General features: G+C 37.5%; 1 protein-coding gene across 3 annotated transcripts in view; it reads right to left on the reverse strand.

The window, feature by feature from the left end:
- The window catches only part of rasa3 (RAS p21 protein activator 3), a 290,025-nt gene that overhangs the window by 6,074 nt on the left and 256,170 nt on the right, over positions 1-27,781 (reverse strand). For 2 of the 3 annotated variants that reach the window (XM_039744665.1, XM_039744667.1), the window contains exons 19-23: positions 23,926-24,044; positions 17,247-17,329; positions 16,569-16,777; positions 16,252-16,355; positions 8,817-9,000 (exon numbers count right to left, since the gene is read on the reverse strand). In XM_039744665.1, the coding sequence (XP_039600599.1) occupies positions 8,817-9,000; positions 16,252-16,355; positions 16,569-16,777; positions 17,247-17,329; positions 23,926-24,044 (699 nt within the window). The remainder of the gene's footprint in view (positions 1-8,816; positions 9,001-16,251; positions 16,356-16,568; positions 16,778-17,246; positions 17,330-23,925; positions 24,045-27,781) is intronic. The other variant, XM_039744666.1, reaches the window with a different exon arrangement.

The raw sequence follows: 27,781 nt of genomic DNA on the forward strand, positions 1-27,781 counted from the left end.
TTTGAAGGACCAAGTTGGTGGAACATAGAATTTAAGATCTTTTTTGCTATCCCAATCATCCTTTCCCAAGAGCCTCCCACGTGAGAGTCATGGGGAGGATTAAATTTCCAAACACAGCCCTCATCCTGAAGGAACTTATCAACAGTGTGATTGTCAATGTTACTAGAAATCTTCAACTCTTTACAAGCACTGATGAAATTAGTTCTGCAATCAGAACGGATAAGTTTCACTGGACCTCTGATTGCAAGAAAACATCTGAGAGCATTGATAAAACTTGAAGTGTCAAGAGTTTCAGTAACCTTAATATGTACAGCTCTCACACTTAAGCAGGTAAATATCACAGCCCATTTTTACTTTGAGCAAGTCCATCTCTTATGCGACGCGAAGACACAGTCCATGGACCAAAAACATCCAGGCCAACATTTGTAAATGGAAGTTCTATGGAAAGACGATCTGCTGGAAGGTTGGACATCTTTTGTATCTGAGGTGACCCATGAAGCTTGCAGAACGTAACACATCCATGAATGAAGCTGCTCACACGCCTCTTACCACCAACTATCCAGAGTCCAGCAGTACGTATGGCACCTTCTGTAAATAGCTGACCTTGACGCTGAATTTTTTCATGGTAATGCCTGACCAAAATGTTTGCTACATGGTGTTTCCCTGGAATGATGAGGGGTCTTTTTTCAAAATATGGAAGCTCTGCTGCAATGAGTCGGCCTCCAGCTCTAATGAGGCCATCTGCATCAATGATAGGGTCTATTAAGAGGACTGCCCCTGGGAAGCTTCTCCTTTCTTTGTAAACTGGTATTCTCTTGAACATACACTTCCTCTTGAACTGAACGTATTATGATCCTCTGAAATTGTGAGAGATCCTCACCTGAGTATACTGGATCACAGTAGTGCCAGCCTCTGCAGCTGTTGGGCATGGCTTCAGGAGTCTTGTGAAAGAGCCGGGCAATATGAATAAGTCGAGCAATGGCACAAGTTAGTGATCTCCAGCTAGAGAATTTGGAAAAACGCTGAGACCCAAGTTGTACACTTACTGTATCACAGTTGTATCCAGAGTAAGAACCTGAGGGCGGATTTCTGTATCCAATGAAGGATTTACAAGTTGAAAGATCTTCCCTTTGAAAGTTCCTTGAGAAGGGTGCTATAAGGATTTTGGCCTAGGTAGCCAGCTGGTGTCTAGAATGTGGGCTGGAGTGACAAACCTCATAGCAATATCTGCCGGGTTTTGATCCATAGGTATGTATTGCCATTGTTCTGGATGAGAGTATCTTCGTACTTGCAGGACTCGATTAGTAATATAGACATAAAAGCTCCTAGTTTGATTATAAATATATCTCAGTACTACTTTGCTGTCTGTGTAGAAAATAGTAGCGTCTAGGTGGATGTCAGTCTCTGAGGAGATGAGCTCAGCTAGTTCCACTGCTAGAACTGCAGCACATAACTCTAGCAAATGTTAAGGACGCATACAGTGCCACCCCGCTGCCTGCGCTTGGGAAAGCAGATCATAGCAGATCATGGTTCTGCTTCAGCCTCACTATAAACCAAGAATGAGGGAGCTACCTACAACCACACGCTCATTCAGGAAGTGGTCCCCTGAGGAAGAGCTCTGAGAGACTGGTTTGGAACTACGGACTGGGATATCCTGCAGGGGTCACATAGTGAGAAGATTGAGGAGGTTGTTGACTGCACTACTGACTACATCAACTTCTGCATGGACATTGTAGTTCCAGTAAGAACAGTATTCTGCTATGCTAACAACGAGCCATGAATTACAAGTGACATCAAGGGCTTTTTGAACCAGAAAAAAGGGCTTTTAAAGGCAGTGATCAGCATGAGCTCAAGTGTGTGCAGAAGGAACTCTGAGTCCAGCTCAGGGTGATGAAGGAGCAGTACAGGAGAAAGCTGGAGCAGAAGTTGCAGAATAACAGCATGAAGGAAGTGTGGGATGGGATGAAGATTGTCACTGGCTGCAGGTCGAAGCTGGTGCCACCATCGAGAGAGACGTGGAGAGAGCAAACCTGATGAACAACTTCTTTAACAGGTTTGACCACCCTAACCCACTCTCACCTCAGAGTACTACATCCTCCACCCATCCTTCTGCAGATACCAGCATAGAAGAGAGTTTCCCTCCACTAACAATTACAGCAGCCCAGATAAGCAGAGAGCTGAGGAGACTTCGTGCCAGCTAAGCCGTGGGTCCAGAAGGAGTATCGCCACGATTGCTGAAAGCCTGTGCACTGGAGCTGAGGAGTCCTCTACAGCGCATCTTCAACCTGAGCCTGGAACAGGGGAGAGTCCTGAGGCTTTGGAAAACATCTTGCATCACCCCAGTCCCAAAGGTATCATGTCCTGGTGAGCTGAATGACTTCCGGCCTGTCACTCTGACGTCACATGTGATGAAGACCATGGAGTGGCTGCTGCTTCACCACTTGAGGCAACAGGTCTGCCAAGCCAACAGGTCCGCCACGCCCTCGACCCTCTGCAGTTTGCATACCAGGAGAAGGCGGGAGTGGAGGACGGCATCATCTATATGCTACACCGATCCCTCTCCCACTTGGACAGAGGCAGTGGTGCAGTAAGAATTATGTTTCTGGACTTCTCTAGCGCCTTCAACAACATCCAACCTCTGCTCCTTAGGGACAACCTGACAGAGATGACAATAGATTCACACCTGGTGGCATGGATCGTGGACTATCTTACAGACAAACCACAGTATGCGTGTCTCAAGAAATGCAGGTCTGACATTGTGGTTAGTAGCACAGGAGCGCCGCTGGGGACTATGCTTTCCCCGGTCCTGTTCAGCCTATATACATTGGACTTCCAATACAACTCGGAGTCCTGCCATGTGCAAAAGTTCACTGATGACACTGCTATCGTGGGCTGCATCAGGAGTGGGCAGGAGGAGGAGAATCAAGGACTTTGTTTTTTTTTTTTTTTTGTTTTTGTTTTATTAATTTTATTACAATCCATACAAAGCAATCAAGTTTTTACAAAAAAAGAATTAGTTAAGAACAGATCGATCCCCACCCTGAGAGAGAGAGCAAGCCAAACGTGTAAAATTTAAGGCTTGTAAACATACCTAAATTAATAAATTCTCTGTGCTTTATAAACTTATTTTAAAATATTACTGATTAGATCCTGCCATGTTTTGAAAAAGTCTGTACAGATCCTCTAACTGAGTATTTGATTTTTCCAATTTCAAATAATATAACACATCAGTTTCCCACTGACTTAAAGAGGAGAGTTTGGGTTCTTCCAGTTTATCAGAATAAGTCTGCGTGCCAACAGTGTAGTGAATGCAATCACAATTTGTTTGTCTTTCTCCACTTTAAGCCCTCTGGAAGAACCCCAAACACAGCTGTTAATGGGTTAGGAGGGATTGTGAGTCCAAGGCTGTCTGAGAGGTAATTAAAAATTTTTGTCCAGAATAATGTTAATTTGGTGCAGGCCCAGAACATGTGACCCAGTGAGGCTGGGGCTTGGTTGCAACGTTTGCTGGTTGGATCATGCCCTGGAAACATTTTGGAGAGTTTTAGTCGAGAACAGATGTGATATATAATTTTGAGTTGTATAATTGTATGCTTTGCGCATATGGAGCTCGAATGAATTCTCTGCATTCCTACTTTCCACTCCTTTTCTGATATATTAATTGAGAGATCTTTTCCCAGTGTCCTCTTGGATCTTTGAAAGGAAGGGATTGTAAAATGATTTTATATATTGTAGAGATGGAGTCTAACTCCTTGAAATTGAGCAATATTTTTCCAGCGTGGATGAGGGTGCAAGATGAGGAAAATCTGGAAGGTTCTGTTTAACAAAGTTCCTGATTTGAAGATAGTGAAAGAAATGTGTAGCTGGAATGTTAAATTTTGGAATGTAATTGTTCATAGGATGCAAAGGCGTTGTCTATATAAAGATCTCTAAGCAAGTTAATTCCAAATTTTTCCAGATATTAAAACTGCATATGTTTGTGAAGGTTGAAAGAGGTGGTTCTCTTGCAGGGTGCCACAGAAGAAGCTTCTCCGTCTTAAAATGCTTTCTACATTGGTTCCAGATTCTAAGTGAGTGGAGCACAATTGGGTTATTAGTGTATTGCCGATAGCGTGTGTTTATTGGAGCACAGAGCAAGGAATACAAAGAAGTACTGCAGGATTTTACTTCTATTGCGGTCCATGCCTGTGTATGTTCTTCTATTTGTGTCCAGGTTCTTATCGCCTGTATATTTGCGCCCAGTAATAAAACTGGAAGTTAGGTAGAGCCATGCCGCCTTCTGCCTTTTGTCTTTGTAGGGTCGCTCTTTTGATGCGTGGATGTTTTGAATTCCAAATAAATGAGGTTATTGTTGAATCTAATTGCTTAAAGAATGATTTATTAATGTATATTGGTATGTTTTGAAATAAAAAGGAGCTTAGGAAGAATATTCATCTTAACAGTGTTAATTCTTCCAGCTAGTGTGAGATGAAGGGTTGACCATCTATGCAAGTCTTGTTTAATTTTTTCCATGCAGACGCGAAATTTTGTTGATAAAGAGCTTTATGTTTACTTGTGATGTTTACCCCAGGTATTTAAACTGTTCTGCAATGATAAAAGGTAGGGTGTCTAATCTAATATTATATGCTTGAGAATTCACTGGAAAGAGTACACTTTTATTCAGATTAATTCTGAGACCAGAGATCTTTTGAAATTCTGTGAGTGCTGCTAAGACTGCAGGCACAGAATTTTCTGGGTCCGATATATACAGTACCATGTCATCTGCATATAATGAGATTTTCTGTTCCAGTCCTTCTCTGCTAATCCCCTTTATCTGATCAGTATTTCGACAATGTATTGCCAGTGGTTCAATGGCAATGCAAACAGCAGGTGACAAGGGCATCCTTGTCTTGTGCCACGTTCTAGTTTAAAGTAGTCTGAGCAAATGTTATTGATGCAAACTGAAGCTTCTGGGTTAGTATACAGTAATTTAATCCATGCACAAATGTTCGGGCCAAACCCAAACTTCTCCAAAATAGTAAAAGGTATTTCCATTCAATCATGTCGAATGCTTTTCTGCATCCAATGATAATAATATTTCTGGGGTGTTTGATTTAGTTGGTGAGTATATTACATTAAACAGGCGTCGAAGATTTGAAGATAAGTGTCGGCCCCTAATAAATCCAGTTTGGTCTTGTGATATTACGAGGGAGCACTTTCTCCATCCTTCTAGCTATGATTTTAGAGAGTATTTTAACGTCGTTATTCAGAAGTGAAATTGGTCTGTATGATGCACATTGTAATAAGTCCTTATTTTGTTTTGGAAAGACAGTGATTAGTGCTTGGCGAAAGGTTTGTGGAAGAGATTGGTTATCTCTGGCTTCTGTAAATGTTGCTAATAGGAGGGAGCTAGCTGAGCGGAGAATTTCTTGTAAAACTCTGCAGGGTAGCCATCAGGGCCTGCTGCTTTTCCACCTTGGAGTGACTTTATAGCATCTAGTAATTCTGATAATGACAGAGGTTTATCAAGTTCCTCCACACTAAAAGCGTCAATTTGTGGTATCTGTAATGTATCCAGAAATGCATTAGATTGTATATTGTCTTCTTTAAACTCAGTAGTATATAGGGATTTATAGTAGTCTCTAAAAGTGTACATTATATTTTTGTGTTGATGATTTTATCTCCGTTAGTGTTAGTAATTACGAGATTGCGTTGCACTTCTTGCTTGTGAATTTGTTGAGCTAAAAGCTTATTAGCTTTCTCTCCATGTTCATAATAATGATGTCTGGATTTGTAAATTAGTTGTTCAGTTTCTTTAGTTGTCAAGAGGTTTAATTCTGAATGTAGAGCCTGCCTCCTCTATGTAGAGTCTCGCTTGGTAGTCTGGCATGTTCTTCATCTATTTTAGTAATTTCGCTTTTTATCTCTGCTACTTTCTTCGCTTCGGATTTATTTCTGTGGGAAAGATATGAGATAATCTGTCCTCTTAAGAAGGCCTTAAGAGTTTCCCAGAGTATTCCTGCAGAGATCTCAGGGGATGTATTTGTCTCTAGAAAGAATTTGATTTGTTTGGATATAAATTCAGTACAAGCGGGTTGAGCGCCATCTTGGGGTGAGTGTATGGGGCTTAGTAATTTCAGCTCCAAGATCATAGGTGCATGGTCCGAAATAACAATAGCATCGTATTTACAAGATTTAATCTTAGGCAAGAAGTTATTATCTATAAAGAAGTAATCAATCCTTGAGTAGCAATGATGTACTGGTGAGTAGAAAGAATATGTTCTTGAATTTGGGTTTAAAAACCTCCAGGGATCTGATAAGTTGTGATCAGTTATAAACTTTGTAATTATCTTTGCGGTGTTAGTTGCCGTTCCCCCTGTAGAGGAAGTCTTATCTAAAAGTGGATTTAGAACACAATTAAAGTCCTCAGCCATTATAAGTTTATGAGTGTTCAGATTGGGAATGGATGCAAATAAATTTTGTATAAATTCCTTATCATCAACATTAGGTGCATAAACATTTATCAAAATCATTTTACAGTTAGATAAGTCTCCCATGACCATTACATATCTCCCTTCAGGATCCAATACTACATCTGATGCTACAAATGGTACTGTTCTATGTATGAGAATTCCCACCCCTCTAGTTTTCTTTGTAAAACTAGAATGGAACATTTGGCCAGTCCAGTCTTTTGCAGCGGAACTGATCCTTGCTTAGTAAGTGGGTTTTCTGTAAAAATACTATTTTAGCATTTAGACCTGTTAGGTGAGAAAGTACTTTCTTTCTCTTTAATTCGTGATTCAGGCCTTTAACATTCCAGCTTACGAAGTTAACTGTCCCATCATGGAGACACTGATTCTGAGTTTTTGATGTCATTTTATAGTCTTAACTGGAAGTGAAATAGTTTAGGTCTTAATTTCCTATTTCCCCAAGAGTTGTTGCCATGCAGCTTATTATTATGTTGATAGTTATAATTATAAAGATTGATAGGATAGATTAGGTATAGATCAAGGACTTTGTTAAATGGTGCGACTCAAACCACCTACACCTGAACACCAGCAAAACCAAGGAGCTGGTGGTGGATTTTAGGAGGCCCAGGCCCATCCCAGACCATGTGATCATCAGAGGTGACTGTGTGCAGAGGGTACAGACCTATAAATACCTGGGAGTGCAGCTGGATGATAAACTGGACTGGACTGCCAATACTGATGCTCTGTGCAAGAGAGGACAGAGCCGACTATACTTCCTTAGAAGGCTGGCGTCCTTCAACATCAGCAATAAGATGCTGCAGATGTTCTATCAGATGGTTGTGGCGAGCATCCTCTTCTATGCGGTGGTGTGCTGAGGAGGCAGCATAAAGAACAGGGATGCCTTACGCCTGGACAAACTGGTGAGGAAGGCAGGCTCTATTGTAGTAACGGAGCTGGACAGTTTAACATCTGTGGCAGAGCGACGGGTGCTGAGTAAGCTCCTGTCAATCATGGAGAATCCACTGCATCTACTGAACAGTATCAACTCCAGACAGAGGAGCAGCTTCAGCGACAGACTGCTATCACTGTCCTGCTTCACTGACAGACTGAGCAGATCGTTCCTCCCTCACACTACTGTATGCGACTCTTTGATACCACCTGGGGTGGTAAACGTTAACACTATACAAGATTATCTATCTATCTATCTATCTAAAACTAGCTGTGTTACAGCTTCGCACAGGAATTTTCATAATGCAATATGCCACAGTTATAGTGCCATCGGTTAATCAGATGTATCAGAAGTACTTTGTAACTAACAAAGTATTTTATTGTATACAATATTTGTAGTTTCTTTACCAGGAGATAACATTAATGAGGGCAGTGTGGTGTACTGCTTAAGGGTTTGCACCTAGAACTTCAAATCCTGAGGTTGTGAGGTTAATTCATGCTATCGATACTGTGTGATTATGAGTAAGTCTCTTTACTTGCCTATACTTCAATTGAAAAAGAAATATAACAAATTGTATTTCAAATGTTGTAGGTTGCTTTGGATAAAGGCATTATTCAAATAATAAGAAATAATAATAATAATATTATTAGGTCACTGGAGCTGCTTATTCTTAAACATGCTATATAAATTTGTACATGAGCAAAACATTCCTGCATTAGATCAGGTTCTGCTTTTCCTAGTGACTTGGCTTTTATTGGTGGTCACTGCAAAATACAATTTTACAGAAAAATGTATTGTTTTGAGCTGAAATGGATAATCAATAAGAATAATGTGAAATTTGAAAACATTTTATTAATATTGTTATATGTTTTGCGAGTTTCATTTGCTTACGCCATTCACTCAAGTCCAGTGTTTCTTTTCATGTTTTTCATCAGCTCTATGTAGTCCCCAGGTAAAGTCCCCAGATGTGAATGTAAATGCAAAGCAGTGCTTGAAGTGGATATACATAAGTGTCAATACTTTATGAGTTATGTTGATGTATTAAAACGAAGCAGTAGCTTCAAGTGTCCCAACACAATTTCTATGGCTTCATCATTAGAAATTCAAGACTGATTCTGGGACATTGTGCGAATATATGCAACCAGTGATAGAACTCCATTTGGATGTGTTCTTCTTTGTATCTGTTACACCAAGGGTTTTAGCGCCTGAGTGATCCTCTATTCTGTTTAAACATTTCTCTCCCCTATAATAATAGTCATTACATATGCATTCAGCAAACAACATTCTCAGACACACAGTGTGGACATAATTGAAAATAAGAGAAGACATTGATGACCTAGACATTTTTTTGTACATTTAAAACAATCTCTAAAATTTGCTTGACTACAGCATTGGTCTTGCGACCTGTCGATACTTACTGGCTTCCATACTTGGTTTTCTTAAACTTGTCTCTCTTGTATTGGGCATGCTCCTGCTCTAGAATGTGCACTCTTTCTGCAATCAGCTTTAGTGTTTTGTATGTTTCCTGAGGATCATCAATAACAAAGCTAGAGTACTCTTCTTGTTCTGGACCATCATACACTGATTTGCTCCCACAAGCCTCTGTATAAAAGAAAAAGAAGCAAAACATGTTATGGGAGTCTTGTACAAAACAGGCAACAATTAGGACAAGTTTACAAGCAGTATAAAGTAGTTTTCTGATTATTATTTTAATAAAAGTTCATTTAATTTCATTTATGCATTTACAGAAACAAAATGAATCTATTTCAGATAATTAAATTAAAGATACACAACACAAACCTTTTATCTATATTTCATGATTCTTATTTGAACACAAACCAAAGTGTACAGACTGCACAGGGCAGACGTTATTTTGTATAGAAATGTAATCAGAAGATAGATTGTAAATAATAACTACCTCAGGATATAAGTCGAGAATCTTAAGTAGAGATATGTTGCGAGAGTGTCACAAACCAAAATAGTGAATAAGTCAAAAACTTAAGGCATAAATCTTAGTTGTGGGGCATAAAAGAGTTCAAAAACAGTCTCAGCCATTGTGAGAATTGGAATTCTAAGACAGAATTCAACTGGCAGTGGTGTTATTTAGCTTTTTTTACTATAATTCTGAGGTATCCTGTGTTTAGTTAACCTGAGAGGGATTAATTACAAGTACACATATTAAAAGCATGAGCAGGAGACTAAAGGAGACTAAGGACATCACACTGCAGCATCGTCTCCAGCTGAGAACAAATGAAGGAGCAAAACTGTGAGTGAGGCAGGCAATAAGAATTCACCGATCTTAGGTAGGTTATCAGAAATGAACATGGCCTCTCTAACCCAATTGTCAACTAGTACCACTACCCCCAGTGAGTCAACAGCATCAAAACTAACTCTGCCTTTGGAGTGCAGAAAAAATGGAATTGAACTGTCTAGAGACGATTAATGCAGTAATGATTACCACATTTAGGAGGAATATAAATGATATAAACAGTGACATAAAGAAGGATATAAAGCATGCAAAGAAGGATGTACACAAGAGAAATGACAAAACTGACAACAGAATAGACAAGCTGCTTCAGGATATAAAAGACTAGCAAGAATTGATGAAAAATACAGGAAAACATGAGTAAAACTGAGAATAAAATTAAGAGTACTTGATATTCATCCTGAAGAAGTTAAGCAAATGTTTATGGCTTACATTGAAGATGATGAACAGTTGATTTCTGCCATCAACAAAAAAGCCATTGCTGTAGAATCCGAATGCAAAATGTTCAGTGATAAACTAGCTGTGCTGAAAGACAGATCTAGAAGAGACAATATCAGAATCGAAGGTCTCGCTAAAAACCATAAGAGTCAAAATCCAGTAAAATTCATAGCTAAACTATTCTCTAAAATAATTGGAGAGGACTTCAAATTAGATACCGAGATCCCAGCAGCTAAAAGCATATGTGGATCAAACTGTCTGCAAAATATTCATCCACGCATCGTGTTTATCACAGTAGCAGTTTTAATTACGTCTGCCTTAAAACTGTGCTCCCCAAATTTTATCAGTGTGTTGATTTCACAGCTAGAGGGAATAATACACTGGATCACATATATGTAATATAGTGCATGCCTATACAGTGTCACCCTCCCCCCACCTTGCAAGTATGACGATATTTTTATTTCTAGTCACGATATTCTGATCATGGAACTTAAATCACTATGCCCTACACACTTATCTCATAGGTGGCATCTTAATCCCCTGTCATTAGATGATGAGAACTGTACAGAATTCATCTCCAATCGAACTGATTATATTCCAGAAGAATTATTGATCAGTCTTGAATACTCAGATAGTATCTCTACAATTCATAAAGACCTCAGAGTACATTGGGAAAGGATCTATCACTCAGTATTTCAGAAAAGAAGTGAATGGCAGCCATGCACTGAATGCACTTGAGCTCAATATGTGCTAAGTATTCAGTCGTTCAACTTAAAATCTTCTATCAAGTGCATTTAGCTTGTTTAAAATTGTCCAAAATGTTTCCAGGGAAAGATTCAACATGTGAACACTGCAATCTAGCTCCATCCTCACTGGGCCACTTGTTCTGGGTGTGCACCAAATTAGCAACATTTTGGGCAAAAATCTTTCTGTGCCTGTCAGATAGCCTTGGTGTCACAATCACTCCTAACTTATTATAGCTCTGTTTGGTTTACTCCCAGACAGCCTTAAAGTGGTGGAGGACAAACAAACTGTAATTTCCTTTATTACACTCTTGCTCAACTGGAAGACTCCCACCCCACCACTCTTAAGTCAGTGGGTAACTGGTGTCTATACTACTTGAAATTGGAAAAATCTAATTTTCACTTCAACATGGCAGGATCTAATCAATAACATTTTAGAATAAGCTTCCATTTTGGGGAAAAGGATACCCTTTTTTTTCTTACTCCTTTTATAAAGTAGCTTCAGTTGTTGGCTCCTCTCTCTTTTTCTTGGATGGGGGTCGAATTTTGCTTTGATTTTTTAAATTTGACTTGACTGCATGGAATGTTATCTGTTTCTAATTAAAATAAGTAAAAAAAAATAAAAAATAGAATAAGCAATTATATCTTGGAAAAGGACATTCTCTTTCTTTGTTGTTTTTAAAGATATGTTCATGCTGTTGGCTCTCCTCTCTTTCTCTCAGGCTTTGGTTGAATTCTGGTTTGTTAAGTTTGCCTTGTGTGTATGGAATGTTTTCTTCAAATAAAATCAATAAAATACAAAAATACAAAACAGAGATCAACAGAAACACACAATATAGTTAAGTACTATCCCCAAACATGCACAATTGCAAAGTTTATGATGCTGACCTTTATGCAGTTGTGGTAATGACGTTATACACTGCACATACCCTACATCCTACCTAGCAACCTCCTGGCATGCAAGCAAACACAAGTCACAAAATGATGGTGCCCACAGAAAAAAATGATGACACTACTGTGGTAGAATGTCATTAAATTTTATCATCATTAAAACTGCATCTAAATCAAAAAACAATGTGACAGCCAGATTCTTTGACCTTTAAAATCCCCTTAAGGAAGTTTCAAGTATTTTTAGAGGGAAAGGGGAATCTATAAAAAATTAAAAATAAACACCAGATCATGACACAACGTAGCATAACTTATTTAATCTCACAAACCAAAGAATCATTGTCAGTTGCAATATTTTTATATTTGTGGACAAGAATGCTGTGTTTTTTTTTCTTTAAAGTGTAAAGTGAAACATATTTTTATTATTGGTGCAAGGGTTTCTTATGCATTTGTAATCCGGGGGGTTTGGTGGGGGTACTTGCCTTGCACATGTCACTGTCAGGTTCTTTAAACATATTTTTTGTTCTTTAGTGCAATCCTTATTGAGTGGCATGACAACACCGAGTTTAGCCCTGCAGTCCCACAGCTCCACAAGACTGATTTCAAATCCTGGCCTGATAATGGAGAGCAGTTTATTCAGTCTCCTAGTATTTGTGTAGATTTTATCTGGTGCTCTGGTTTTCTCACTTCATCCAGAGGAGATGCATACTTAGTTAAGTGATGACTCAAAACTGGCCCAGTCAGGTTGTATGCCTTTTGACACACTAACATCCCATCTGGATTGTGCCAAATGGCCCTGATGAGAGCTCTTTAGCCCGACGTGGATTAAGCAGATTAATCAGTTCAGTGAATGGATGGATGGATCCAGTATATATAATTGCTGGCATAATGCTAACTTTGAAGCACTTGGCACAGCAATAGTCTTCGCATGCAATAATTGGTCAGCATTTTAATAAGAATGAGAATATAACCAATGGATTTATGAGGGACCTCCTTAATTTCATATGTGTACAGCCCTTCAGCACTGAAAGGGGAATGTGAATTTACATGATGAGAGTCTATTTATATTCCTTGAGCACAACATAGTAAAGCATCCCACATGTTGGGGACAAAATTTTGTCCTTTCAAAGTGTGAAGAAAACATATAGTATTTATTTGGTCTTTCATGAGGATAATATTGAGGACAAATAGTCTGGGAAAATCCACACAACAAATGCACCCATACGTTTTATAGTTAAGATTATTTTTTCAGATTTGAAGGATAAATAAAGTCTATATAAACAACCAAAATTGCCCTAATATTCAATAGAGTAAGTAAAGTAAACAAGGATGGGCTGGGTGTTCTGGTTTCTTTTTAGCCTGGAAAACAGCATCTAGCAAAGTTTTGCTGTCTCAAAATGCAAGCATATAACCCTAGATCTTTGAAATATGCATATTCTTTGTTACTTTGGAAACATACTAAAAGCTGCTGAGTATGTGTAAAACAATTTATATTGTGTTTCAATCAGTCACTAGACTCATAGAAATCTAGTCCAATCTTATTTCAATCTCAAGGTATCCCATGACACCCAATTTTTAAAGAACCAGGATTGATAATATCAACATACTGTAAACCATAGACAGAATTACTAGACACCGCATGACCAGCAGCATCGTATGTCAACTTCGCCGCCATATTGTGAGTGGCACTGCTGTGGAGTGAAGTAATGGATAAAGATGCCTCATGCATGTGCTACTTGGGACTGTGCAAACCACTGTACATTCCAAACCAGATCCTGGAGTATTACATTTCTTGGGTATGGCTGAACAATTGTTTTGGTTATATTTGGCCATTAGAAAATCCTGTTTTATAATCTTAACTTTAGCTACGCCAGGCTAAGCTAGCAAAGCTATGCATTCATGTGCTCAAGTGAGGCTCCAAACAACGTTTTGGCTAAATGTATTTAGTCACTAACTATGTAGATTGTTGTTAGCTCTTAACATTTCTCAAACTCTGAAGGTTTCCCGAAGAAATCCACCTGAGGAAGCAGTGGGAGGTAGCCCTTTGATGGAATTTTGAGAAAGCAGTCCTGTGATGTGTGTTTGGTAAAAGATGCTGTACCGGTATCATATAATCAAAGCTACCACTTGCTCACATTAAAAAAACAAAGGAGGGTTGATGATTCCTTCTGAGGGTACAGTCAAGGTGGTCAAAGTAGCTGAGTGTGTTATCTGACAGTCAACATTAGGGCAAGCTGTCAGTGTATCTTTGATTAATCAGTTTGTTCACGCTGAGATTGGTTCAGGTTATGTGTTTTTTCTCAAAGAGCACATTGAGGAAACACAGTTTGAAATTGAAAACCATCATTTTATGCTCATGTCTAGTTGTGTCCGTCTTCCACAAACTAAGGCTGCACCATATTACCAGACTGAATACTCTCAAATTACAGGATCTGTGTGAGCGAGAGGGAGTGTAAGTCTGTAGGAGATCAGTGAGGTAGGGGGGAGCAAGATTGTGAAGAGCTTTAAATTTTAAGAGCAGTATTTTGTATTGTATTCAGTAGTGAACAGGGAGCCAGTGAAGTTGAGAGAGAATAGGTGTAATATGTTCAGTGGATTTAGAACAGGTTATTATCCTGGCAGCAGAATTTGTAAGCAATGGATACGTTTTTGCGGGATGCCAGATAGAATAGCATTACAATAATCTATATGTGAGGTGACTAGGGCATTAACCAATACTTCAGTAGTGTGTTGCGTAAGAACAGGACGAAGTCTAGAAATGTTTCAGAGATGGAAGAAGGCAGTCCGAGAAATGTTACTTATATGGGAGGAATTATTTAATAATAATTTATTATTTAATAATTACCATTATTAGTGTATAAATGAATATAAATAATTGCATTTAAATGGTTCACCAATATCAGTTGTATGTAAATGATACTGTTTTAAACGTTATTGTTTTTTCATCATAAAACCCGGTTTTCACGTCCACCTGTATTAGTTTAAATGGCACTTTTGCCACTCGCAATATGGCAGATGCACTGACATATCGTGTCGACTGGGCAACACAGTGAATGCAGCGTCAATCTGTATATGACTATGCTGCAAACAGCAATAGAAAAAACTAATGCTTTTTAAATTAAGTCTTTACAGCTACTAGAGGGGGCTTCACTTAAATTTATTTGGCTGACACTTTTGTTCAAAGCACCTTAAAACATCTGAGATATAATTGGCTACATTTTTATTTGTTTTTCCAATTGGAGCACAAGTGGGTGAAGTAACTTTCTCAGTGACAGTAGTAGGATCTGAACCCACAACCTCATGGTTTGAAGTCTAAAGCTTAACCACTGTGCCTCACTGCCTGCCTACAGTTTCAAAAACAGTTCAAAGAAGCTTTGTTAAAAAAGAACAGATGTGTCTGAAGTGGACTATGTTGCTAATTTATGTATGGCAGATTATCAGTAAAAATCTGCTGTTTTTTATTCCTGTACCAGCTAAAATACCAGAAATACAGTATCATCTTCTGTCATTCTAAAATGTACATATAATATGGTTATCGAAAACCAAACAAAAAAACTTAATTTCTTTCTCATTTAAACCTGTTACTTTTATTGAAGTGCAACTAAAGACCTTTCCTAATGTTTTTAATAACCATTAAAAACAAGTTAAGTTTGCTAAAACACACATTTCTTTTTCTTTACAAGTACTATAAAGAACAAAAACAACACATAAGAACATGTTGCATTGACTAGTGCTATTACAACGCCGTGAGATCAAGAATAGCCTCCCTTGCTAATGAGGTTTTGCAGATTAAGTTCTTCATCTGTTCCATAGAGTCCTAGAACTTGTGTAGAACTCTGTTTAATTTTTATTTTCTTCACAAATACTGTAGGTATACAGTACATACACACTTACATTTTAACTTTCTAAATGGATTTACATGTTTTAGGCATCCCTGAATGTGATTTGATCACTTTGAGCATAATGTCAGTAGGGGTGTGTGTCTGTGTCTCAAGACTTAATAATAAATCACTCAGTACAAAATGAAACCTGGTTATTAACATTACAAAACACTAGAAGCCTGTTAATTTCAGTAAAACCACTCAGGAAAAAGTTACAAAGGAGAAGGGAAGTACAGTTAAAAATGGACAAAAAATTTTAATATGAAATGAGAAAACAGAAGTAAAGATGTTTTGTCAGTCAAAAGCAAAGACGTTAGAATACTGAAACAGGCATAAAAAAAGAAAGCTAGACTTAAAAGACTCTTCAAAGTCAGAAGGCTGTCATTACGCACAGCTTCAAGTGAGCACAAAGTTGTAGGTTCAGCTAAGGACAAAGAGCATATAGAAAGTGTGTTCAAAGTTGTTTCTGGGAGGCATGGCAATGAGCTGAATTTCTCTCAAGTGGTAGAACTCCACTATTGCATGCTGGACAGTTAACTAAATATCTACTGACATATTTTATTTGTGTCTTCTCCAGTACCTTAAACTTTCAAAATCTATATGTGGAAGAGTTTCTTCAAAGTTGAGGTGAGCTTACCCATCATTTTTTCCAGTTTGCTAATGTAGGTATTGAATAATGAATAGATGCGTTCAGTTTCTCTGTCTCCATCAATATCAAGCTGGATGTTTGCCGGTAAACCTCTGGAATGAAAAAAACCCTTTGGTAAAACCATCATACTTGATAAATGACTAATAGAAATAACACACAATAACAATCAACTGCTCTAAACTGTGTTAATTTTCAACTTGCAATTTTTCTGTCAAAGAACTCTTCTGTCATTAGGTGAGGTCTCTACAAAGTGGGTTGCATAAATACAGTAAATAATAATTTATCTACTCTGTATGTAGTCTTACCCTGTACATGGTGTACATCCTTGAGCAATCTCTGAAGAAGCTCGACAACAAAGCCAGTGTCCATTGAGGTATGCAGATGGATGGTATGTAGATAGGCGCTTTTTGTTGCACTGGCTGACCTTGGTGAGGATGTCAATCCAGTCCCGGGCCTCCACACAGTTATTGGCCTGAATGTACAAGGCTCTTTCTGGTTGAATGACCTGGAACATCTGCAAGAACAGACAGGAATTTAAATTCTTTCCTCTTATAACTTTTGATATAGCTTTATATGTCAAAATGCACATATTTGAGTTGAGTTGAAACATTATTTTCTATTTCTACAGAGCTGGTCCATGGTATAATCAGTTGCAAGTTATAATTAGGTTGTTCCACTCATTTACCTCAGACTGAGCCTATATAATATGCTTTGATTGAATTACTGTCCATAAGCAGAACTATAGCTGAATGACAATAGTAAAACTAATTTTAAAATTTAACATTTAAATTACTGTAAAATATAACACAAACAAAAAAATGGTACTATATTTAAAGAGCTTCTAATAGAGTATTGCTATGTATCTTGATGCCTAGATGACAGTGAACACATTTTTGATCAAGTTCATTTAAAACTTGCACTGATCTGTATGAAGACATGGCACTTGTGCTAGTAAGGTACTTGGAAAATATTAGGGTCCTTACATTTTTCATTCGGAAAGACTCCTCCTCTAATTTTTCAACAGCAAGGATATTTTCAATGGGGATGCTACACAGTGGACTGTCACCTGCAACACAATGAAAACATTTACCAGTTACATTTTCCTCACATCAATGTCTTAATTTTAAATACAGTAATCCCTCCTCGATCGTGGGGGTTGCGTTCCAGAACCCCCCACGATAGATGAAAATCCACGAAGTAGAAACCATATGTTTGTATGGTTATTTTTATATATTTTAAGCCCTTATAAACTCTCCCACACTGTTAACATTATTAGAGCCCTCTAGACATGAAATAACACCCTTTAGTCAAAAGTTGAAACTGTGCTCCATGACAAGACAGAGATGACAGTTCTTTCTCACAATTAAAAGAATGCAAATATATCTTCTCTTCAAAGGAGTGCACGCGTCAGCAGCAGAGAATTTCAGAGAGAGAGAGAGAGAGCGCTCGCTAAGAAAAGCAAACAATCAAAAACTCAATATGTGCTTTTGTGCTTTTAAGTATGCCGAAGCACCGCGATAAAGCAGAATTTTTTACAGGAGCGTCCGTATCCTCTAGGCAAACAGCCTCTGTGCAAACAGCCCCTCTGCTCACACCCCCTCCGTCAGGCAGAGAGAGTGAGAGAGACATAGAAAAGCAAACAATCAAGCACCGCGCGGAAAGCATATCGTATATGATTGAGGAGTTTTAGTTAATATGTAATACATGCTCCGATTGGGTAGCTTCTAAGCCATCCGCCAATAGCGTCCCTTGTATGAAATCAACTGGGCAAACAAACTGAGGAAGCATGTACCATAAATTAAAAGGCCCATTGTCCGCAGAAATCCGCGAACCAGCGAAAAATCCGTGATATATATTTAGATATGCTTACATTTAAAATCCGCGATGCAGTGAAGCCACGAAAGTCGAAGCGCGATATAGCGAGGGATCACTGTATTACCAAATCATATTGTGGAGATAAACACTGAATATACATAATGTACATCATGAAACTTTAAACAATATACTACTGACATTCAATTAATATGCTTTAAATTGTGTGCCTTTGCTTTGTATTTTTCATTTATTTGTTCCTTCCACAAAAACATTGGGCTTAATGAAACATGATCTTCTATGCAATGCTTTTTCCATTTTTCCTAGGTAGTAGTTTTCCAAACTGGTATGTGTAAAGCATCAAAAAAATAAATTGGTCATACATATTTGAGAATTCTTAAAATGACACTAGTCCGGCTCTACTTTCAATAGCAACAGTAAAAGCTACAAGCTCAAGAAAGCTAGTTAGAAGAAAAAGGAATAGTATTGACATAGCATTGCTTTTTGAGTGAGGAAGAATTTTTAGAAAACCTTTGACAATGAAGAGGTAGTAAATGAAATTAAAACTGTATTCTTTGTTACAGATTTTAAGATATTTGTTTATATTAGTTGCAATGACACTACAAATTTGAATTCAAATCACATAATACCAATGGCATTTGATCCATATAGGTTTCAAATGAGAACACCTATGCCCTAGTGTTGCAGACCCAGATGAATACACATGCTTGGAGACAACCATGAATGAATTGTGCTTAAAAGTGCGTAAGAATTGAGTGTCATACTACTCAAAGCAGGGACAGTTATTTTGAACTGAAAAGAGCAACCATGCTTTTGTTAACCTGGTACAACAGAGAGTAAGCTTCTGATTACAATAAACTCTTTACAGCTGAATAGTCTCCTAAAAAGACCCCTATTAAACATACTAATGTGTGTTGCATGTGTTAAAAATAAACATAACCTATTGCAAGGGAAAAAACTTTCTGGAAAATCAGGTTATACATTTTTGTTCGAAAACTTCAATGGATTAATGGTAAAAGTAAATGATATGTTGTTGCAGGTGCTGTGTGTGCTCTCTGTTGTTAACACACAATAAAGTCACAGTTGATGTAAGGTTAAAATAATTCACAGCTACATTCATGAAAATATGAATTGCGAAATAAATGGTGTGTCACTCCCATCAAAAGAAGGTGAAAAGGACTGCTGTTAAGACAGTTGATGATGACCCAAATGAGATGCAGATTTCAGTACTCAAAACACATGAATCAGTAAATGCGCCTAATGACACTAAAACCACTCCAGCATATCCACTTTCTGACTGCAAGTCTAAGCAAATAACAAAAGTATGTTAATATTACTGACTAATGGAAATAAGCCATGCTGCAATATAGGTGCAGTGTTTTAACACATACTATATTCATAGACCACAATATTTATCTAAATTCTGTTTGCTGTTATTATGCCATATGGTGATGCAATAGTCAAAATGACAGATATTATAGCAAACAGAAGCACTTCTCAAACGAATGGGGCAAAGTACTTGCAGTGGTCTGGATGTATGTGTGTGTGTGTGTGTGTGCCTTTTCTGTCACCACCCTTATTACAATGTACTCATTAAGCTTCAGTTACCTTGTGCTACTGAGATCCTGAATTTAGGGTCAAAACACACATTCTAGACATAAAAAACTATGGATGAGAGACAGTAATTTTAGTTTTCTGTTTTCTTTCAGTGTCATCTTTTGTTCACTTTCATTTACACTCACCATCTTTCTATAGTGCCTTGCGCCCTGTGTTGGCTGGGATTGGCTCCAGCAGACCCCTGTGACCCTGTAGTTAGGTTTCAGCCGGGTTGAAAAATGCATGGATAAATCTTTCTATAGTTATTTTATGTGTCTGTCTAATTAATGAGTTGAAATGGGACACTGCTACCTCAAGCGTTTAAAGTGTATGGATTAGAGGAAATTAGGAGCAGGAAGAAACTTTGTGGGTGGAGCCTTTGAATCAGCAGATTTCACCACTATTTATGATATACTTGTCATTGAATTGTCTCCAGATGTGTGTTATCATTTAAGAATCATGTCTAGCTCCACAAGACTACTCGTGCTCCAGATCAAAATGCTTATTCTAACAAGTTAGGATGGATCCACATCACTCTGATGTGATCGGCACAAACTACTACTTCGGTATATGGACTAATTTTAACACTTGCTAGGTCAGTATTAATCATTATTATATCTGTTGCTTCTACAAGAATATGTATTTTAAAAAGGTTAAATCCAATTTGACAAATATTACAAATAGCTGAACATTCTGTTTATGGAAATAATTCTTACAAATCATGTGTCAGCAAGATTACTTCTCATAATTTATTTAAAAATTAAATCGCATTCTCTGTTTTAATAAAATATCAGGAGACAACCAATATTCAAAAGCTCTGTTTCCCTTCCACCTCTTGCATAATAAAGTTGTGCTTGTAAAAAATATTTTTCTAGAAGTTATAAATAGTTTATTTTTTGGCATGTAGTTAAAAAGTGATTATAGTAATGGTACGTCAGTGAGCTTTAAAAAGTATCATTTTGAAAAAAAAAACAGATCAGGTCCAGGTCATTGTACAGTATCACATAGAAACAAACAGTACCCTCAATAAAAGACACCATCCTAAGCCAGTTTATAAGTACAAATAAACAGTGCAAATTTTATTATTACTGCACTAATATTGTTTAGTGTAAAGTTCCTAAGCCATTAAATCAAACTGGCTAATGTAAGGATACAATCCTTCTATATAAAAGCGGTCGGGTGTCCTTCCGTCCCGTGAGTGCTACGCAGGCGCGGAGTTTCACACACGCCCGAACATTTTGCAATGCACGACGGGATTTGTAGTTTCGTTTTTCCAGGTAAAAGATGATTTATTACTCCAGACTGTGCGATATCTTCTTCTTCTTTCTTACTATATAAAAGCAGTCGGGATTGTCCTTCCGTCCCGTGCGTGGAAAGCGTAGCGGTATTCCGCTTATCACAGACTTACTACTTGCAGCTTGCGGTACGAAGCGACATGATGTGAGCAGAGTTTTGGTGCTCACATTGTTCCCTTGCTTTTGTGTGTGATGAGCTGGAAAAATAGACAAAATTATGTCTCTGGAAATAATTAATGTTGAAGAAGTACAAATGCCTCACCACGTAGTAAATATCGGGGGGGTTCAAAAGGGCGACCTCAATATAGAAAAAAAGTTTAAATTTCATCACAAAATAACAGAAACTACGAGTATTAAAGTAATACCGCTCAAATGCAATATAACCAAATTAATGAGTTTGTATAAAATATCAAATTGATCTACATATTGAATTGCCTTAAGAAGTGGTCAACTTAAAAGTCGGTCGCCTTAAAAGACGGGTCAGCCTAGTACTAAAATAAAAGGTTGTCCTTCTCCTGTAAGAATTTCCCTATCTTCACACTTAAGAGTAATTTTCCACATTCCACTTGTGGTGGGCTTTTACATAACATTCAATGTGGTGCTAAGCAATTTTTATCTTAATTATTTGTTTTTTTCTGATAATGTTTATTTAAGAGACTTTAAATGTTTTGGATTAAAGTGTCTGACAAAAAAATTAATGTTATGCAAAAAACCTACCACTAGTCTGTCCTGTTCACCAGTTTTCCAAGATGTGGTACAGTGGTCTGTCAATGCTTCCTGTTTATGTAATGTAACACTTTCCAAAGTTTGCTTAATTTAATACCAAAATGTAGTCTAGACTAACATTCCCGTTTTCTCACTTCATCATTCTGAGACTAGCAACCCACAAAAAATCAAAAGTGCAGCAGTAACACCAGGGAAAAATGAAAACTCTCCATGCAGTATGGCAGCATATTAAAGGGTATAGAAGTGCCTCTCTTAGCTTCTCTTTGCTCTTTTCACAAACTGCAAAAGAATGTTTTCTATTAAGGTTTTCATTTTCATTTTACTAACAGAGAAGTACAGCATACTAGGAAAAACACAGCACCTGATGCAGAGGTGTGAGAGTTAGCATTGTAAATCAAAGCATCACTAAGCATTTCAGTCAAGCCAGACTCACTTCTTTAATCCTTGCTGTTAAAATTAGTCAAAAAGATGATTTATTCAAAATAGAAGGGAAAGACGAGGAATAAAAATGTGCACTAAATTATAGATTGCTATGCAATGTCGTTAAAAATAAATTTTGGTGAGTTAATAATAAGCTAGAGAGAGTTATATTAAAAATCTATTTTTACACATGTGGCCTGTAATGCTTGTTCAAGCTGTTTTAAATGGAGACTGTGTCTGTATATACTAAAAATACATTGTAAAAACAGAAGACTTTAGAAAGTTAATTATTAAGCTTTAATTGATCTTTTTATTTCTAACTGAATAATGCATAACGCAGGTATTTTTTCCATTTGTTCTAAAGATTTCTGTAGGCTTCTGTTACTGTATGCAACACATTTTCATGTCCATGGCTCAACATACTCCTGCACCAAAGCAAAGAAATGATGTAGCATCATAATAATTAAAATGAATATATATTTTAACACTATTAATTTTTATATAGTGTTTTTTCTACATCAAACAATCTCAAGGTGCTTTACAAGAAGAAAAGGCTAATACACAATACAATTACAACACAGTCATCTTGAATGTGTTGTTTAGGGTCATATGGTGATTCAATGAGGAGGACTTCCCCAGCAGCTTTGCAGTCTGAAGTCCAGTGCCTTACACAGTAGACTGCATGTCCACAAAAAGAATATTCAGCCACCCATTTCCTAATTCACATGTCCCCTTCGGGGCTATGTGAAGCTAGTCCATTCTGGAAACAGCACACACAAGGAAGGAACAAACCCTGGATGTGAATGTAATCCATTGCAGGGCACTCACTTACTTGTACAAATTACAGCCAGTTGTCAGTTAACTTATGAAGAATATATCTTGACATTCCCTGGTGTGAAGGTACAGTATAACAGCAAGCAACTAGTATACTGGTGCGCCGTGGAATTTTCTAGGGGCGCCGCAAAAACTTTTGTAAAATATTTAAAATTGCTAGTGTTTTTGAACTTTTGGTTGATTAAAAAGATAAAGTTTAAAAAACATATTTTATGTTGGAAAAACAGATAACGGTTAATCAGATTGTTGAATAAACGAATGTATTTATTTTGAATGCAAGTTAAAATTTTCGCTGTTCACCATTCATCATAATATCAACACCAGCGGTGTCAAAAACACATCTCGTGAGACTTAAAGGTCTCATTGTTAGAAGATCTCGCTCACTGTACGGATAGAAGAAGGCGGAGCAAATATAGAACGAGAAAATACAAACACTACATTTAGGCTCTTGAAGACGAGAGAGTACCTCTGTAGCTGCAGCTCTCACCACTTAATCGTCTGAGTATTACTATGGAAAAATTAACCTTATTTTCGCTCTGACACTGCTGATCAACACAGTAAACTTTGTAAACTCAGTGACCTTTTCCAGTTCTTTGTGGTGAAAAACATTTTGTTGTGACGCAAGCATTCGATACTTCCTTGTAATTTTAATTCTCAACGATTATCACTCGCTTTTTATTTACGGTAATTTTAATTAAGCTTTATCTAGAAAAATTCATACGTAGTTTATTCTCGTCACGACTTTATTTATGGGCAGTCCCTCAGGTGCGCCGCGAAAGAAAATTTTTGGACTTAGAAAACTCGAAAAATGTCTTACACTGCTTAAGAAGAACATCTGCAGATGACACTTTAAATAACAAAGAGCAGGAATACAGTGAGATCTGGGATGACTTTCTTGGCAAAAGCAATATAGTAAGTATTGGCCCATGCATGTTAGAGGCTTACAAATTAAACAAACCTTTCATGTTACCTTTACTTCTATGGTAGGTGAACTCATGATTTGTAAGACGGAACCATCTCCTCTTAAAGTTTTTCATGCCAAATCTTTTTCTTCCTTGAGCTCTCTTTATCATGAATCTGTGAGGGAAAATACAGAGATAAAACAGTAACCTAACAAGATAAATAAGAAATATAACCAGGTGTAGCTAGGGGCGGTCTGTCCGGGCGGCCCATATTTGGGGGTGGCATTATTGGTCAAAAGACTCAGTACAATTTGTGTTTAAGCAGCAGGGTTCAGAAAAATATCACTCATGAATGAAAAAAGTAAAATTCTGTGATTTTTATCCGCAAATGCTTCAGAAATAATGTTCAGACTGTCCTTCTGTGACAGCATCAGACACATCAGTTGAAATTTATGAGGCAATAACAAAAATAAACAAACATTACAACAATAATAATTTCTGGGAAGATAAACAACTAATTTACAATTTATAATTTAATTTTGTTATCAATCCGAATGTGTTCTTGCTCTGCGCAGAAAACACCCCCACCTATCACTTGTACACTACACTGGTTCTGGTTTTCACAGCATAATTATATTAAACTGATAATTAGAACATGGCTTATCAGTGCATTTATACTATATTCTTGTCTAGTTGATGCTTATAAATAATTATATGTGAAAAATGATTGCTATTTCTCTATATATGAATAAATCTATGCAAAATGTATCTTAATTTTTCTCTATACAACATTTTAATATTCTATTTAAATAGTTTAACATATTAAGATATGTTGGAGGGCGGCAAATTGAAGCACCATCCTGTCCCGTGCGGCATGAACTCGAGCTATGCCACTGCAGTGTAGCAAAGAATCCCCTTAAATTAGTGCCAATGCTGAGACATTTACTCCTGAAGTCATTTTCTTGATCTACAGTATCCTATTCCTATAGTTTACTCATAACTGCAGTACTCATACTGTAAGTTATACAGAAAAGTGGATTTCAGTTAGTTAAATTTGTAGTATTCATTTTCAATGCTCCATGTATGGCTCTGCTATTTTTAGTCTCTCAACCATACGTTTTTATGTCTAGAATGTGTGTTTTCATTTGAATTCATAATGGAAAAATGTATTTGTATGGAAAATGGTAGTAATGTATCAAATGAGATTCTTAACCACTATGCTTCACTAGATTATATTGTTTGGGATAAAAGTAAAACCAGCTACATTATTGATGTTCAAGAGCCTTTTATCCTTATTAGTATTTCTGTAATTTAGAAATAAGATACACTTGTTTACTCACTCATTCACTCATCATCAAAAACATTACTTTCCATTTATCTGAAATATGCTAGGATGGTACATCTAGGGCACTAAGTATCTGCTAAGAAAGGACATTTTGATATATCAATATTTAGGGGTAACCTCGCACAATAGATAAACTAAATACCCCAAAATCTCAAAAACACCTTGAATATTTGATTTAAATGTGGTAATGTTATAGAAAAAACAACTGACACATTATTTTTTGTTTATCAATAAATTTTTTATTTGTCGATATTTATTAACATTATGAAATTACATGTTCTATGCTGTGCTGAGAAATGTGCCTTATGCAAACGAAGGATGCAGCAAAAGCCCTAGTCAATAGGTTGGATGAACAATTGAAGAAGATGCGATTTCCTGGACAGGAAATAGAGATTTGAACATATTTGGCATCTACATCCAATATAAAAAGGAAGGAAAAAGTTTGTCGAAGCTCAAGGAAGATGTGAAGGTCAAAAGTTAGCAGGCAATCTATAAGTGGCAGTGCCACACACCGTGGCTGTTAATGTTGCTTTGCTCAAAACAAAAAGGGAGTAAGATTGAAGCAGAGGTGAAAGTGGTGTCCTCTAATACCAAGACCAGCCAGGAGCAAAGGAGTAGCATTGAGAGGTGCACAGGGACTTCAGAGAATTAAGCCCCTGATCTAGGAGCTCAGCCCCCGATCTTTGTCTTGATTATAAACATGACAATAGCAATATGCCACTGATTATTTTCTCCATCATATACAATATAGCCACTGATCAATGTTAAACCATCATATGAACATGTATGTGAGCCAAAATTGAACCTTCCCTTTCCACTTTCCATTTTATATAACGTAAGACCATGCGTGACAATCACAGAGGGGGCTAAGACCCTGATACCTGCAAATCCAATGGTGCCAGTTTAAACTTAATGGTTGTCACCACAAGGTACTACTTTGTAATATATGTTTGAAATCAATGAAACAGCTAGTCAAATTCCAAAATCATTTATATTTATATGTGCATCTATTTATTTTGAATGGAGATACTTTTGCATCGGTCCTTCAAAGTGGCCTAGTACTTCTCAATTTTTGCTTTAGATTGCCAGCACTGTTTGATGTATACCACCAGTGTTTTCTAGCATACTGACTCTTATCGTGGTTATTTATTCCACTCCATCTACAGCCGTCTTCCAGACATGGAGCTGGTAACTCCAAAGGGGACTTTTGGGCACAGTCCTTCGATCCCGCAGCTTAATTCATGCAATACCCCATTATCGGTATTAGATCATGGTTCTTGACTTTATAACGGGGAAGCCGCAGAAAATATGTTGTGATAATTGAAGCTGCTGCTCCCTTCTCCTCGCCCTTCAGGTTAATACATCAGTACTTTTATATAAGTATCGGCACTTAGATGTTTCCCCTTCAGGCACTGCTTTGCATCACATCAGCAGAATTTAAAGGGGAACTACTTGAGTGAATGATATAAACAAATGAAATTGTAAACATCTAATAATGATAATGATATATACTCAGATTTGACATTATTTCTACAGATTAACCATTTAAATTCAAATGAAGATACTTTCCTGTAAAATTGTGTTATGCAATGACTAACAACAAAAGACAACTTACAAGGAATTGATCTAACACAGGAATGTTTTACTCATGGATTGCATTGAGCATATACAGGATAGCATGTTCAAGAGTAAGCAGTTCCTGTCACATAATAATGTTATTATTTGACTGATGCCTTTATCCAAGGTGAATTACAATATGTGAGATACAATTGGCTGCCTTTATTTTGTTTTTCCAGTTTGAGTACAGGCAGGTAAAGTGACATGCTCATGGTCACCCAGTGTCAGTAAGAGGATTTTAGCCCACAACTTCAGGGTTTAAAGCCCTAGGTTTATATACCTAAATCACAGCACTGTACTGCTTGTCCATAACATTAGCACTTGTTAACAAACCTGCAAATGTTGTACACAGAACAATACTTTAAAGTAGTTCATTAAATAGTACTTTGATACATCAGATTAAATGACAGGACTACAACTGAGCTTTGTTGTCTTATGAAAGTCAGTCAGTCATTATCCAACCCACTATATCCTAACACACGGGGTCTGCTGAAGCCAATCCCAGGGCGCAAGGCAGGAACAAACCCTGGGCAGGGCGCCAACCCACTGCAGGGCACACACACACACACACACCAAACACACACTAGGGACAATTTAGGATCGCCAATGCACCTATCCTGCATGTCTTTGGACTGTGGGAGGAAACTGGAGCACCTGGAGGAAACCCACACAGAGACAGGGAGAACATGCAAACTCCATGCAGGGAGGACTCAGGAAGCGAACCCGTCTCCTAACTGCGAGGCAGCAGCGTTACCCACTGCGCCACCATGCTGCCTGAAAGTAACACAGCTATATATATTTTGATGGACGGCCGGTATTTCAGTCCGGTCGGGACGTCCCTCAAATGAAGACAGCGGCCTTTTCAGGACAATACATCCCCCGGGATGCTAGATGGCAGCTCCCCTGGATGGAAATGGTTCTTCCGGACTCCCACAGGGCAGCAGGGGACA

This window comes from Polypterus senegalus, chromosome 2 (genome assembly GCF_016835505.1).
Source record: "Polypterus senegalus isolate Bchr_013 chromosome 2, ASM1683550v1, whole genome shotgun sequence".
Classification (NCBI taxonomy): Eukaryota; Metazoa; Chordata; class Cladistia; order Polypteriformes; family Polypteridae; genus Polypterus; species Polypterus senegalus.